The following is a 16,024-nucleotide window of genomic DNA, read 5'->3' on the forward strand; positions in this document are numbered from 1 at the left end:
CATTACCCCTGAACGGCCTGGCTCTAATTTTAAGGTTCTGCCCCCTTGTTCTGGACTCCCCCCACCAGAGGAAAGAGCTTCTCTCTATCTATCCTATCGACTCCTTTAATCATCTTACACATTGTTCTGGACTCCCCCTACATAAGAACATAAGGAATAGGAGCAGGAGTAGGCCATTCGGCCCTTCAAGCCTGCTCCGCCATTCAATGAGATCATGGCTGATCTTCTGCCTCAACTCCATTCACCGGCCCTATCGCCATATCCCTTGATGCCCTTACTAGTCAGAAATCTATCGACTTCTGTTTTGAATATACCCAATGACTGAGCCTCCACAGCCCTCTGGGGTGGAGAATTTCAAAGATTCACCACCCTCTGTGTGAAGAAATTTCTTCTCAGCTCAGTCCTGAATGGCCTACCCTATATCCTGAGGCTGTGGCCCCTGGTTCTAGACTCCCCAGCCAAGGGAAATATTCTCCCAGCATCCACCCTAGCAAGCCCTGTAATAATTTTGTATGCTTCAATGAGATCCCCTCTCATTCTTCTGAATTCAAGAGAATACAGGCCTAGTTTACTCAATCTCTTCTCATACGACAGTCCCGCCATCCCGGGAATCAATCTCGTGAAGCTTCGTTGCACTCCCTTTATGGCAAGTATATCCTTCCTTGGGTAAGGAGACCAAAATTGTACACAGTACTCCAGGTGTGGTCTCACCAAGGCCCTATATAATTGGAGTAAGACTTCTTTACGCCTGTACTCAAATCCTCTTGTAATGAAGGCCAGCATACCATTTGCCTTCCAATTGGCTTGCTGCAACTGCACATTCACTTTCAGTGACTCGTGTACAAGGACACCCAGGTCCCTTCGAGCATCTGCATTCCCCAATCTTTCACCATTTAGGAAATACTCTGCCTTTCTGTTTTTTCTACCAAAGTGGATAACTTCACATTTATCCACATTATATTCCATCTGCCATGTTCTCGCCCACTCACTGAGCCTGTCGAGATCCCCTTGAAGCCTCTTCACATCCTCTTCACAACTGACACTGCCACCTAGCTTTGTATCATCAGCAAATTTGGAAATGTTACATTTAGTCCCCTCTTCCAAATCATTGATATAGATTGTGAATAGCTGGGGCCCAAACACCGATCCTTGCGGTACCCCACTAGTCACAGCCTGCCATCCTGAGAAAGACCCGTTTATCCTTACTCTTTGTTTTCTGTCTGTTAACCAATTCTCAGTCCATGCTAGTATATTACCCCCAATTCCATGTGCCCTAATTTTGTTCACCAACCTCTTGTGTGGGACCTTATTGAAGGCCTTCTGAAAATCCAAATACACCACATCTACCGGTTCCCCTTTGTCTACTCCATTAGTTACATCCTCAAAGAACTCCAATAGGTTTGTCAAACAGGATTTCCCCACCAGAGGAAATAGCTTCTCTCCATCTATCCTATCAACTCCTTTAATCATCTTACACACCTCAATTAGATCACCCCTTAATCTTTTAAACAAGGGAAAACAAGCCTAGTCTGTACAACCTGAGCTCAGAATTCAACCCCATTAGCCCCAATATCAGTCTGGTGAATCTGCCCTGTACCCACTCCAAGGCCAATAGGTGCGGTGCTTAGACATGAACGCGGTACTCGAAATGGGGTGGGGATTTATATAATCACGCACATTACTCTAAATGGAGTGGGGATTTATATAACATGTTACTCTAAATGGAGTGGGGATTTATATAACGCACGTTAATCTAAATGGAGGGGGGATTTATATAACGACACACGTTACTCTAAATGGCGTGGGGATTTATATAACGCACGTTAATCTAAATGGAGGGGGGATTTATATAACGACACACGTTACTCTAAATGGAGTGAGGATTTATATAACGACGCACGTTACTCTAAATGGAGTGGGGATTTATATAACGACGCACGTTACTCTAAATGGAGTGGGGATTTATATAACGACACGTTACTCTAAATGGAGCGGGGATTTATATAACGACACACGTTACTCTAAATGGAGGGGGGATTTATATAACGACGCACGTTACTCTAAATGGAGTGGGGATTTATATAACGACACACGTTACTCTAAATGGAGTGAGGATTTATATAACGACGCACGTTACTCTAAATGGAGTGGGGATTTATATAACGACGCACGTTACTCTAAATGGAGTGGGGATTTATATAACGACACGTTACTCTAAATGGAGCGGGGATTTATATAACGACACACGTTACTCTAAATGGAGTGGGGATATATATATAATAATGCACGTTACTCTAAATGGGGTGGGGATTTATATAATGATGCACGTTACTCGAAATGGAGTGGGGATTTATATAATGACGCACGTTACTCTAAATGGAGTGGGGATTTATATAACGACGCACGTTACTCTAAATGGAGTGGGGATTTATATAACGACACGTTACTCTAAATGGGGTGGGGATTTATATAACGACACACGTTACTCTAAATGGAGGGGGGATTTATATAACGACGCACGTTACTCTAAATGGAGTGGGGATTTATATAACGACGCACGTTAATCTAAATGGAGGGGGGATTTATATAACGCACGTTAATCTAAATGGAGGGGGGATTTATATAACGACACACGTTACTCTAAATGGAGTGAGGATTTATATAACGACGCACGTTACTCTAAATGGAGTGGGGATTTATATAACGACACGTTACTCTAAATGGAGCGGGGATTTATATAACGACACACGTTACTCTAAATGGAGTGGGGATTTATATAACGACGCACGTTAATCTAAATGGAGGGGGGATTTATATAACGCACGTTAATCTAAATGGAGTGGGGATTTATATAACGACACACGTTACTCTAAATGGAGTGAGGATTTATATAACGACGCACGTTACTCTAAATGGAGTGGGGATTTATATAACGACACGTTACTCTAAATGGAGCGGGGATTTATATAACGACACACGTTACTCTAAATGGAGTGGGGATATATATATAATAATGCACGTTACTCTAAATGGGGTGGGGATTTATATAATGATGCACGTTACTCGAAATGGAGTGGGGATTTATATAATGACGCACGTTACTCTAAATGGAGTGGGGATTTATATAATGACGCACGTTACTCTAAATGGAGTGGGGATATATATATAATAATGCACGTTACTCTAAATGGGGTGGGGATTTATATAATGACGCACGTTACTCGAAATGGGGTGGGGATTTATATAATGACGCACGTTACTCTAAATGGAGTGGGGATTTATATAACGCACGTTAATCTAAATGGAGGGGGGATTTATATAACGACACGTTACTCTAAATGGAGTGGGGATATATATATAATATAATGCACGTTACTCTAAATGGGGTGGGTATATATAATGATGCATGTTACTCTAATTGGGGTGGGGATATATATATAATAATGCACGTTACTCTAAATGGGATGGGTATATATAATGATGCAGGTTACTCTAATTGGGGTGGGGATATATATAAAATGATGCATGTTACTCTAAATGGGGTGGGGATTTATATAATGACGCACGTTACTCTAATTGGGGTGGGGATTTATATATAATGCACGTTACTCTAAATGGGATGAGTATATATAATGATGCATGTTACTCTAAATGGGGTGGGGATTTATATAATGACGCACGTTACTCTAAATGGGGTGGGATTTATATAATGACGCACGTTACTCTAATTGGGGTGGGGATTTATATAATGACGCACGTTACTCTAATTGGGGTGGGGATTTATATATAATGACGCACATTACCATTTTGTTGCTGAGCAAAGGCCTGTTGCTGCAGGAACGACTGCTGCTGGGCAAAGGCATGCTGCTGCTGCTGCTGGGTGTAGCCTTGCTGCTGCGGGTAGGCCTGTTGCTGTGGGTACGACTGCTGCTGAGCAAAGACCTGTTGATGCTGCTGTTGCTGCTGCTGCTGCGAGAATGGGTGCTGCTGGAATCCTGCGAAACTCCCGGGGACCGAGGCGGCTGGAACTGATCCGTATCCCGCCGGCACTCCACCGTACACCGGAGCTGAGCGAAGAGAAAATGGGCATTAGGGCCAAGAATGCCGGCTTACACAGCGCAGTTCCTGACGCGCTCAGTAACGCACGGGGCCGGAAGATCTGAGAATTTTAATATCATTGGATGCAAATAGCAATTGTTTAAAAAAATAAAAAAATGTTATGCTGGGTTGAACTGAGAGAAAGCAGTGAATGGTATAATATAAATGTAGTCCGATACCCAGCCCAATAAATGAACGTTATGAAGCATGCTGCTCTATCGCCAGCCGCACCGCTGCATTCTTCCCCCCTCCCACCACATTCTATGCAAAGCCAATGACAAAACAATGCCTGGCACACCCTGCCATACTAGTTCCTCTACGACCCCTGACCCTGGGGAGGGATGACCAACCCTAATGCACAAGAGGCAGTCGTACCCCCGCTCAGCTGAGCCCTGTGCCTCGTGAACCCGAGGACGGAGGCCCCGGACTCTCTTGTCTTGCAGTCTCTCCAGGCTGGCATTCAGTCCCGTGGATTCCTCGGTCACTGCACCAGGACGACGAGCCTCCTCCCTGCCAACAACTGCTGAGACAGCCGTTCTCGCACTGACTCTGTGGGGGTGGGGGGACTCGCAGTAGCCTCAATAAACAGCTACATATTTTTGGTCGCGCTTCTACGGCATCTTTTAGCATTGAAACCGCCTCTGTTGGTAGACAGAAAGCAAAGAGTTGGAATAAACGGGTCTTTTTCCGAGTGGCAGGCAGTGACTAGTGGGGTACCGCAGGGATCGGTCCTTGGACCCCAGCTATTCACAATATATATTAATGATCTAGACAAGGGAACTAGATGTAATATCTCCAAGTTTGCAGACAACACAAAGCTGGGTGGGCGTGTGTGCTGTGAGGAGGATGCCGAGAAACTCCAGCATGATTTGGACAGGTTGGGTGATTGGGCAGAAGCATGGCAGATGCAATATAACGTGGATAAATGCAAGGTTATCCACTTTGGTGGCAAAAACAGGAAGGCAGATTATCTGAATGGCAATAGATTGGGAGAAAGGGAAGTGCAACGAGACCTGGGTGTCCTTGTGCACCAGTCACTGAAGGTAAGCATGCAGGTGCAGCAGGCGGTTAAGAAGGCAAATGGTATGTTGGCCTTCATAGCAAGAGGGTTTGAGCACAGGAACAAGGATGTCTTGCTGCAGTTGTACAGGGCCTTGGTGAGACCACATCTTGAGTATTGTGTGCAGTTTTGGTCGCCTTATTTGAGGAAGGATGTTCTTGCCATGGAAGGAGTTCAGCGAAGATTCACCAGGCTGATACCTGGGATGGCAGGAATGACGTACGAGGAGAGATTGGGTCGATTGGGCTTATACTCGCTGGAGTTTAGAAGAATGAGAGCGGATCTCATTGAAACTTATAAAATTCTAACAGGACTGGACAGACTAGATGCAGGAAGGATGTTCCCGATGGTCGGGGAGTCCAGAACCAGGGGTCACAGCCTAAGGATAAGGGGTAAGCCATTTAGGACAGAAATGAGGAGGAATTTCTTCACCCAGAGAATGGTGAACCTGTGGAATTCTCTACCACAGAAGGCAGTAGAGGCCAATTCATTAAATATATTCAAGAAGGAGTTGGATATATTGCTTAAGGCTAAAGGGATCAAGGGGTATGGGGAGAAAGCAGGGACAGGGTACTGAATTTGGATGATCAGCCATGATCGCATTGAATGGCGGAGCAGGCTCGAGGGGCCGAATGGCCTACTCCTGCTCCTACCTTCTATGTTTCTATGTAAACATTTTAGCACAGAAAAATCCCGTATGTGAACAGCTGCCGGTCACAGTGCAGTTGCAGGCTCTGGCCAGGCGGTGGTGCTGTGAAGCAACTTCCTGAAGTCTCTTTGCCAACTCTGCCCCCTATCTTGTTCATGAAGCCTATCCATCAACTGCCTGCGGGTAATACAGCAAATTTACTGGAATTTTGAAAGTAAGCTGTAACGATGATGCAAAGAGGCTACAAAAGGGGTACAGACAGGTTAAGTGAGTGGGCAAGATGTGGCAGATGGAACATAATGTGGAGAAATGTGAAGTTATATACTGTGCTGAGAGATTGGGAAATGTTGGCATTCAGAGGGACCTGGGTGTCCTTGTACACGAGTCAGAGAATGTAAACATGCAGGTACAGCAAGCAATTGGGAAAGCAAATGGTATGTTGGCCTTTATTACAAAGGGATTGGAATATAAGAGTAAAGAAGTCTTACTGCAATTATATAGGGCCTTGGTGAGACCACACCTGGAGTATTGTGTACAGTTTTGGTCTCCTTACCTAAGGAAGGATATACTTGCCATAGAGGGAGAGCAACGAAGGTTCACCAGACTGATTCCTGGGATGGGGGGATTGTCCTACGAGGAGATTGAGACTAGGCCTATATTCCCTGGAGAATGAGAGGTGATCTCATTGAAACATGCAAAATTCTTACAGGGCTTGACAGGGTAGATGCAGGGAGGATGTTTCCCCCTGGCTGGGGAGTCTGGAACCAGGGGGTCACAGTCTCAGAATAAGGGGTCGGCCATTTAGGACTGAGGTGAGGAGAAATTTCTTCACTCAGAGGGTGGTGAATCTTTGGAATTCTCTACCCCAGCGGGCTGTGGAGGCTCAGTTGTTGAGTATATTCAAGGCTGAGATCGATAGATACTAAGGGAATCAAGGGATATGGGGATAGCGCGGGGAAGTGGAGTTGCAGTAGAAGATCAGCCATGATCAGCAGGCTCGAAGGGCTGAATGGCCTACTCCTGCTCCTTTTTCTTATGTTCTTATATTACTGATGATACTACCGCAGTTCATCATTACTGATGACTATACCACCATGCAGCGTGGGTATAGCACTCACTAGTACTTCCCAAAGGGGGAGGGTTACGGGTTAGTAACACGATTTCCTTCGCTCCACCATTGGCAGCCATGTCTTCAGCCACCTGGGCCCTAAGCTCTGGAATTCCCTCCCTAATCCTCTCTGCCTCTCTCTCTCTTCCTTTAAATCGCTCCTTAAAACCGACCTCTTTGACCAAGCTTTTGTTCACCTGTCCAAATATGCGGCTCGGTGTCAAATTTTGTTTTGTTTACGCTCCTGTGAAGCACCTTGGGACGTTTTACTACGTTAAAGGCGCTGTATAAATGCAATGTTGTTGCAGCACCGCAGGGAAATCTCTTCAGACAAACATCTATAATTAAGTGGCAAGCATAGTTGGTGCCTCCTGTTCCACTCACTGCTTGAGGTGTGTGCATAATTGATACCTTGGGGCGGTTAATGCTAGCCGTCTTGTACAATGGGATACTTATATTCTATGCCACGGCTATGAAGGCAAGAGCAGGGAGGTTATGATGGAGCTGTACAAAACGCTAGTTAGGCCACAGCTGGAATACTGTGTGTAGTTCTGGTCGCCACACTATAGGAGGGATGTGATTGCATTGGAGAGGGTGCTGAGGAGATTCACCAGGATGTTACCTGGGCTGGAGCGTTTCAGCTATGAAGAGAGACTGGACAGGCTGGGGTTGTTTTCCTTAGAGCAGAGAAGGCTGAGGGGGGACCTGATTGAGGTAAAATAGATAAGGGAGAACCAGTGGATGTGGTGTATTTGGACTTTCAGAAGGCTTTCGATAAGGTCCCACATAAGAGATTAGCGTGCAAAATTAAGGCACATGGGATTGGGGGCACGGTATTGACTTGGATAGAGAACTGGTTGGCGGACAGAAAGCAAAGAGTTGGAATAAACGGGTCGTTTTCCGAGTGGCAGGCAGTGACTAGTGGGGTGCCGCAAGGATCGGTCCTAGGACCCCAGCTGTTCACAATATATATTAATGATCTGGACGAGGGAATTGGATGTAATATCTCCAAATTTGCAGACGACACAAAGCTGGGTGGGAGGGTAAGCTGTGAGGAGGATGTCGTGAAACTCCAGTACGATTTGGACAGGTTGGGTGATTGGGCAGAAACATGGCAAATGCACTATAATGTGGATAAATGTGAGGTTATCCACTTTGTTGGCAAAAACAGGAAGGCAGATTATTATTTGAATGGCAATAGATTGGGAGAAGGGGAAGTGCAGAGAGACCTGATTGTTATTGTGCACCAGTCGCTGAAGGTAAGCATGCAGGTGCAGCAGGCGGTTAAGAAGGCAAATGGTATGTTGGCCTTCATAGCGAGAGGGTTTGAGTACAGGAACAAGGATGTCTTGCTGCAGTTGTACAGGGCCTTGGTGAGACCGCACCTTGAGTATTGTGTGCAGTTTTGGTCACTTTACCTGAGGAAGGACATTCTTGCCATGGAAGGAGTACAGCGAAGATTCACCAGGCTGATACCTGGGATGGCAGGAATGACGTACGAGGAGAGATTGTGTCGATTGGGCTTATACTCACTGGAGTTTAGAAGATTGAGAGGGGATCTCATTGAAGCTTATAAAATTCTGTCAGGCCTGGACAGACTAGATGCAGGAAGGATGTTTCTGATGGCCGGAGAGTCCGGAACCAGGGGTCACAGTCTAAGGATAAGGGGTAGGCCATTTAGGACTGAAATGAGGAGGAATTTCTTCACCCAGAGAGTGGTGAACCTGTGGAATTCTCTGCCACAGAGGGCGGTGGAGGCCAGTTCATTAAATATATTCAAGAAACAGTTGGATATATTTCTTAAGGCTAAAGGGGTCAAGGGATATGGGGAGAAGGCAGGGACAGGGTACTGAGTTTGGATGATCAGCCATGATCTCATTGAATGGCGGAACAGGCTCGAGGGGCCGAATGGCCTACTCCTGCTCCTATCTTCTATGTTTCTATGTGTACAAAATTATGAGGGGCATAGGGTAGATAGAAAGGAACTTTTCCCCTTAGTAGAGGGGACAATAACCAGGGGGCATAGTTTCAAGGTAAGGGGCAGGAGGTTTAGAGGGGATTTGAGGAAAAACTTTTTCACCCAGAGGGTGGTTGGAATCTGGAACTCACTGCTTGAAAGGGTGGTGGAGGCAGGAACCCTCAACATTCAAGAAGCATTTAGATGAGCACTTGAAACGCCATAGCATACAAGGCTACGGACCAAGTGCTGGAAAATGGGATTAGAATAGGCAGGGCTTGATGGCCGGCACGGACACGATGGGCCGAAGGGCCTCTTTCTGTGCTGGATAACACTGTGACTCGGACTCTAATTTAGACCGAGCAGAACATTTCCTAGGAAGTCACTGCAGGAAACTGCGCGATACGCTTGCGGCGGCAATGGCGGCAGCACCATCATTAATCCTCCAGTGCGGACAACTTTATTTTTAAAAAGCGACTCTCTCTTTACAAACCCATCCCATTTTGCCATCTCGGTGGAGTCAGCGGACCTCTGCTGGGGCAGTGGTTTGAGAGGGGCTGCAATTAGCCTCGGTGCAACACCCTTGGGCTTGGGGGGGAACAGGGCGGGGGGGGGGGGGGGGGGGAAGCGCTCCAGCTGCTGATCGTTGCCCTTTTTTTTTTGGGCAGAACGCGTGCGTACGAGGATTGGGCTCGGCGGCAATGGTCCCCCGCCGGGGGTCGAACGGCCCTCTGAGCTGACACACGGAAGGACGGACACAGGGGCGGCCAGCAGCCGAGGACGCCCCGACCTGGCGACGGTCGGGGCTCTCGGGAGAGGAGGAGGAGGGAAGAGAATCGGAAAAAGGCAACAAAACAAAAAAAGGCAGTGCTAATTTCCGCCGATAAAAAGAGAGGTTGCAAAGACTCACCCGGCGCCATTCCGTTGGCCTGGAAGGGGTTGGTGGAAACTGCTGGCGGCGTAGCAGAGGGAGCAGCAAATGGATTACTGAAAGCTGAAACGCAGGGCAGAGAGAGAAAAACAAAAAGGGGGAAAAGAAGATTAATGATGTACAGTGAAAAAATACGTTTCACCAGGGAGGGCAGACAAGAACAGAGTGTGGACACCACCCCAGAGACTTGGGAGCAACAATCCTTTGGAGGTGGGGATCATTTCTCAAAGTAATATCCCTCCCTCTCGGCGTGGAAACCAGAGCCGGTCTGCCCTTCCGGGGGGCGGGGCGGGGGAGGGGGAAAGAGAGGGGGGGGCGAGGGGGAAATGGTACACGTCTGGGAGCAAAGGTTAGGTTAGGGTAAGAATTTAAGAGCGAGGAAAATAGAATGTAAAAGGGAATCGTTTATAAGGTAGGATACCTCCAAAGCTCGATGCGTTGGTGGTGGCAGCTTGCTGTGCAGGCACTTGGCTTCCACTCATCGTCCCGGAGATACTGAAACCAAAATAAGAACAGGAGAATCTTTAGCAACTGGTAATCGATTCAAACAATATAAAGGGAGCTTTACTCTGCATCTAACCCATGCTATACCTGCCCTCGTAGTGTTTGATGGGACAGTGTAGAGGGAGCTTTACTCTGTATCTAGCCCGTGCTGTACCTGCCCTGGGAGTATTTGATGGGACAGTGTAGAGGGAGCTTTACTCTGTTTCTAACCCGTGCTGTACCTGCCCTGGGAGTATTTGATGGGACAGTGTAGAGGGAGCTTTACTCTGTATCTAGCCCGTGCTGTACCTGCCCTGGGAGTGTTTGATGGGACAGTGTAGAGGGAGCTTTACTCTGTATCTAACCCGTGCTGTACCTGCCCTGGGAGTGTTTGATGGGACAGTGTAGAGGGAGCTTTACTCTGTATCTAACCCGTGCTCTACCTGCCCTGGGAGTATTTGATGGGACAGTGTAGAGGGAGCTTTACTCTGTATCTAACCCATTCTGTACCTGACCTGGGAAGTCAAGGCAATAGAGCAGTGTAGCGATTTGGGTAAAAATAAGCAGTGTGTGACAGGAAGGGACAGAGTTTAATGGTAGCGGTGCAGCAGAGAATAAGGTCAAACGGGAATAATGGTAAAAAATTTAAATTAAAGGCTCTTTATGTGAATGCACGAAGTATTGGTAACAAGATAGATGAACTAGTGGCACAAATAGAGATAAATGGGTTTGATCTCATCGCCATTACAGAGACATGGTTGCAAGGTGGCCAAGGTTGGGAACAAAATGTTCCAGGGTATTTGAAGTTTCGAAAAGACAGGCAGAATGGAAAAGGAGGGGGGAATAGCCCTGATAATAAAGGATGACATAATGACAGTAGCGAGAAAGGATCTCAGCTCGGAAGATCAGGAAGTAGAATCAGTATGGGTGGAGATAAGAAATAACAAGGGGCAGAAAACACTGGTAGGAGTTATATATGTGAGGGAATACGCCATATTTCAGAAAGATACACCACAATATGAACAGAATACTGATATTATTAATACATGATATACTGGGTTTAAAAATCTAAAGCCTCAGAGACACAGGCTTCTGAGATAAAGATCAGTTGATAACAAAGTTGTAAACAAGCTTTGAAATGGGAATTAGTTAAAAATATTAAAACAATGAAAGATTGAAGCAAACCATTGGTGCTTCTGAAAGGTCTACGGCTTGCAACCAACACAATGAGAAGACCCAGTTTAAAGTGTTAAGAACTAACACGTAAAACAGAAACACAAACATTAAAAGAGGCATGTGCCTTTGAAAATATGATATCAAGTACAAGAAACACCTGCTGGTCAAATAGTTTTTATATTAAACTTGGAAGACAGGAAACACGATTAAATATGCAACCAATTGAGATAGCTAGAAATGCATGTCTTTAATATATATACATAGTAGTAAATATGATACCAACAAGGACACTTTGAAGATATAACTTCAATAGATGACACCAAGCAATTACATTGTGTTTGTATTAAACTTGGAGCAGCACGGAGTCACAATGTCTGCTAAAAACCAGTAAAGCCAATATTAAGAATTGAATGAAAGCATTTTGTAAGAATGACATCAAATAAAGATAGCTGTCATATTGTTTTTATGATGGTTTTTGGAACAGCTAAAGGTAGAGACATAATTATGCATGCAATAGTTGAATTGACAGTAAGATAGAAAGCATTCGAAAGAGAGAATCAATAAAGACAATTAGCTGACATCAGCAGAGAACATCAAAGAATAAACCAATGCAAAAAGAGTATAAAACATAGACCTTTTCAACAGAAAGGCAGAACTCGCTGAACGGGCAAAGCGTTTCTCAACTCTTCAGAGGCATCTCTGTAAGTCTTTAACTATGAGTCTCGGGAAGTCAAAGTAATTGATTCTGGTGGATACTCTGGATTTAGAAATAAGTAAGAAATAAGAAATGTAACGAAGTAAAGATTTGAGAATAAGGATCTCTGAGAAATAAGAAATGTAAGCTAACTGTATTTTGAATTGTTAATGTTGCGACTGATTCAACAGCTGTTAACTGAATGTCGGCTCTTAAATAAAACAATATATTTTTAGAATTGTCTCAGAGTCAATCTCTATAAACTCGCAAACCCACATTTCTGTACACTCTTTTGTAAGGAGTTGCAGAATTCTGGGGGAGTATTCCGGACCCTCATAATATCCGGAAGGTTACAGTCTAGTTCAACTTATTAAAAGTACTATCTGGAGGACGGTAACATCTTCAGTCATTCCTTTCCTTTAGCGAGTGATAGCCTGAACCTTTAGACCCATTTCAGCATCTTATGGAATTCGGCTATCTCTAACTTAAGTTGAGGGTGAACGTCTGGGGAATACGCCTGATCTGGGATAGCCCAAAAGGGCTAGGACCTGTAATTATCCCTTCATATATAGGCCCCCTAACAGTAGCTATACCGTTGGACAGAATATTAATCAAGAAATAGTAGGAGCTTGCAACAAAGGTAATACAATAATCTTGAGGGACTTTAATTTTCATATAGACCAGACAAATCAAATTGGCAAAGGTAGTCTGGAGGACGAGTTCATGGAATGCATTTGGGACAATTTCCTAGAACAATATGTCATGGAACCAGCCAGGAAACAGGCTATTTTAGATCTTGTATTGTGTAATGAAACAGGGTTAATTAGCAATCTCATAGTAAAGGATCCTCTGGGGCAGAGTGATCATAATATGATAGAATTTCACATTAATTTTGAGAGTGACTTGCCTAAGTCCGAAACTAGAGTCTTAAACTTAAATAAAGCCAATTACATAGGTTTGAGGGGCGAGTTGGCTAAGGTAGATTGGAAAAATAGATTAAAAGGTATGGTGGTAGATAAGCAGTGGCTAGCATTTAAAGAAATACTTCATAATTCTCAACAAAAATACATTCCATTGAGAAACAAAAACTCCATGGGAAAAGTGATCCAACCGTGGCTAACTAAAGAAGTTAAGGAATGCATTAGATTGAAAGAAGGAGCTTATAATGTTGTAAAGAATAATAGTGAGCCTAAGGATTGGGAGAGTTTCAGAAACCAGCAAAGGTTGACCAAAACTTTTAAAAAAGGGAAAAAATAGAAGAGAAAACTAGCAAGAAATATAAAAGCAGATTGTAAGAGTTTCTACAAGTATGTAAAAAGGAAAAGAGTAGCAAAAGTAAACGTTGGTCCCTTAGAGGCTGAGACAGGAGAAATTATTATGGGGAGTAAGGAAATGGCAGAAACGTTAAACAAATATTTTGTATCTGTCTTCACAGTAGAAGACACATTAAGCATACCAAAAATGGTGGGGAACCAAGGGTCTAATGAGGGTGAGGAACTTAACATAATTAATATAAGTAGAGAACAAGTACTAGAGAAACTAATGGGACTAAAAGCTGACAAATCCCCTGGACCGGACGACCTACATCCTAGGGTTCTAAAAGAGGTGACTGAAGAGATAGTGGACGCATTAGTTTTGATCTTCCAAAATTCCCTAGATTCTGGCATGGTCCCAGCGGATTGGAAGGTCACAAATGTAACACTGCTATTTAAGAAAGGAGGGAAGAGAAAAAACAGGGAACTACAGGCCAGTTAGCTTGACATCAGTCGTCAGGAAATTGTTGGAATCCATTGTTAAGGAAGTGGTATCAAGTCACTTAGAAAATCATAACATGATTAGGCAGAGTCAACATGGTTCTGTGAAAGGGAAATCGTGTTAGACAAATTTATTAGCAGGGTAGATAAAGGGGAACTAGTGGATGTAGTATATTTGGATTTCCAAAAGGCATTCGATAAAGTACCACATAAAAGGTTATTACACAAGATTAGGGCTCATGGGATTGGGGGTAATATAGTAGCATGGATAGGATTGGTTAACGGACAGAAAACAGAGAGTAGGGATAAACGGATCTTTTCCGGTTGGCAGGCTATAACTAGTGGGGTGCCGCACGGATCAGTGCTTGGGGCCTCAGCTACTTACAATCTATATTAATGACCTAGATGAAGGGACCGAGTGTAATGTATCCAAGTTTGCTGACGATACAAAGCTATGTGGGACAGTAAGCTGTGAGGAGAGCACAGAGTCTGCAAAGGGATATAGATAGACTGAGTGAGTGGGCAGTAAGGTGGCAGATGGAGTATAATGTAGGGAAATGTGAGGTTAGTCACTTTGGTAGGAAGAATAGAAAAACAGAATATTTTTTAAATGGTGAGAAACTTTCAAATGTTGGTGTTCAGAGAGATTTGGGTGTCCTCGTGCAAGAAACACAGAAAGCTAGCATGGAACAGCAAGCAATAAGGAAGGTAAATGGCATGTTGGCCTTTATTGCAAGGGGGTTGGAGTATAAGAGTAAGGAAGTCTTGCTACAATTGTACAGGGCCTTGGTGAGACCACACCTGGAGTACTGGGCACAGTTTTGGTCTCCTTGTCTAAGGAAAGATATCCTTGCCTTGGAGGCGGTGCAACGACGGTTCACGAGATTGATTCCTGGGAGGAGAGGCTGTCCTATGAGGAGAGTTTGTATAGAATGGGCCTATACCCTCTGGAGTTTAGAAGAATGCTTGAGAGGTTGTTTCCCCTGGCTGGAGTGTCTAGAACTAGGAGGCATAGTCTCAGGATAAGGAGTAGGCCATTTAAGACTGAGATGAGACGGAATTTCTTCACTTAGAGGGTTGTGAATCTTTGGAATTCTCTGCCCCAGAGGGTTGTGAATGCTGAATCAGTGAGTATATTCAAGGCTGAGATCGATAGACTTTTGGACTCTAGGGGAATCAAGGGATATGGAGATCGGGCGGGAAAGTGGAGTTGAGGTCGATGATTAGCCATGATCTTATTGAATGGTGGAGCAGGCTCGAGGGGTTGTATGGCCTACTCCTACTCTTATTTCTTATGTTCTAACCCGTGCTGTACCTGCCCTGGGAGTGTTTGATGGGACAGTGTAGAGGGAGCTTTACTCTGTATCTAACCCGTGCTGTACCTGCCCTGGGAGTGTTTGATGGGACAGTGTAGAGGGAGCTTTACTCTGTATCTAACCCGTGCTGTACCTGCCCTGGGAGTGTTTGATGGGACAGTGTAGAGGGAGCTTTACTGTGTATCTAACCCGTGCTGTACCTACCCTGGGAGTGTTTGATGGGACAGTGTAGAGGGAGCTTTACTGTGTATCTAACCCGTGCTGTACCTGCCCTGGGAGTGTTTGATGGGACAGTGTAGAGGGAGCTTTACTCTGTATCTAACCCGTGCTGTACCTACCCTGGGAGTGTTTGATGGGACAGTGTAGAGGGAGCTTTACTCTGTATCTAACCCGTGCTGTATCTGCCCTGGGAGTGTTTGACGGGACAGTGTAGAGGGAGCTTTACTCTGTATCTAACCTGTGCTGTGTCTGACCTGGGAATGTTTTACGCGACAGTGTCTTACAGAGAAAGTACAGCACAGAAACAGGCCATTCGGCCCATCCAGTCTATGCCGGCATTTATGCTCCACTCAAGCCTCCTCCCCCAACCTTCCTCACCTAACTATCAGCCTAACCCTCTATTCCTTTCTCCCTCATACGCTTATCTCGCTTCCCCTTAAATGTAATTATACTATTCGCCTCAACCACTCCCTGTGGTAGCGAGTTTCACACTCTCAGGGAAAATAAGTCTCTTCTGAATTTCCTATTGGATTTCTTGGTGACTATTTTGTATTGATGGCCTCTAGTTTTGTTCTTCCC

General features: G+C 44.9%; 1 protein-coding gene across 2 annotated transcripts in view; it reads right to left on the reverse strand.

Annotated features, from left to right (window-relative positions):
• LOC147090489 (arf-GAP domain and FG repeat-containing protein 1-like) overlaps window positions 1-16,024 on the reverse strand; it is a 155,689-nt gene that overhangs the window by 9,577 nt on the left and 130,088 nt on the right. For both annotated transcript variants that reach the window (XM_085977258.1, XM_085977259.1), the window contains 3 exons: window positions 10,225-10,298; window positions 9,783-9,866; window positions 3,804-4,067 (listed from right to left, as the gene is read on the reverse strand). In XM_085977258.1, coding sequence (XP_085833384.1) covers window positions 3,804-4,067; window positions 9,783-9,866; window positions 10,225-10,298 — 422 coding nt within the window. The remainder of the gene's footprint in view (window positions 1-3,803; window positions 4,068-9,782; window positions 9,867-10,224; window positions 10,299-16,024) is intronic.

Source organism: Somniosus microcephalus, unplaced genomic scaffold (assembly GCF_052327205.1).
Source record: "Somniosus microcephalus isolate GS21.2 unplaced genomic scaffold, FLI_Smic_1.0 unresolved_chr4, whole genome shotgun sequence".
In the NCBI taxonomy this organism is placed as follows: domain Eukaryota; kingdom Metazoa; phylum Chordata; class Chondrichthyes; order Squaliformes; family Somniosidae; genus Somniosus; species Somniosus microcephalus.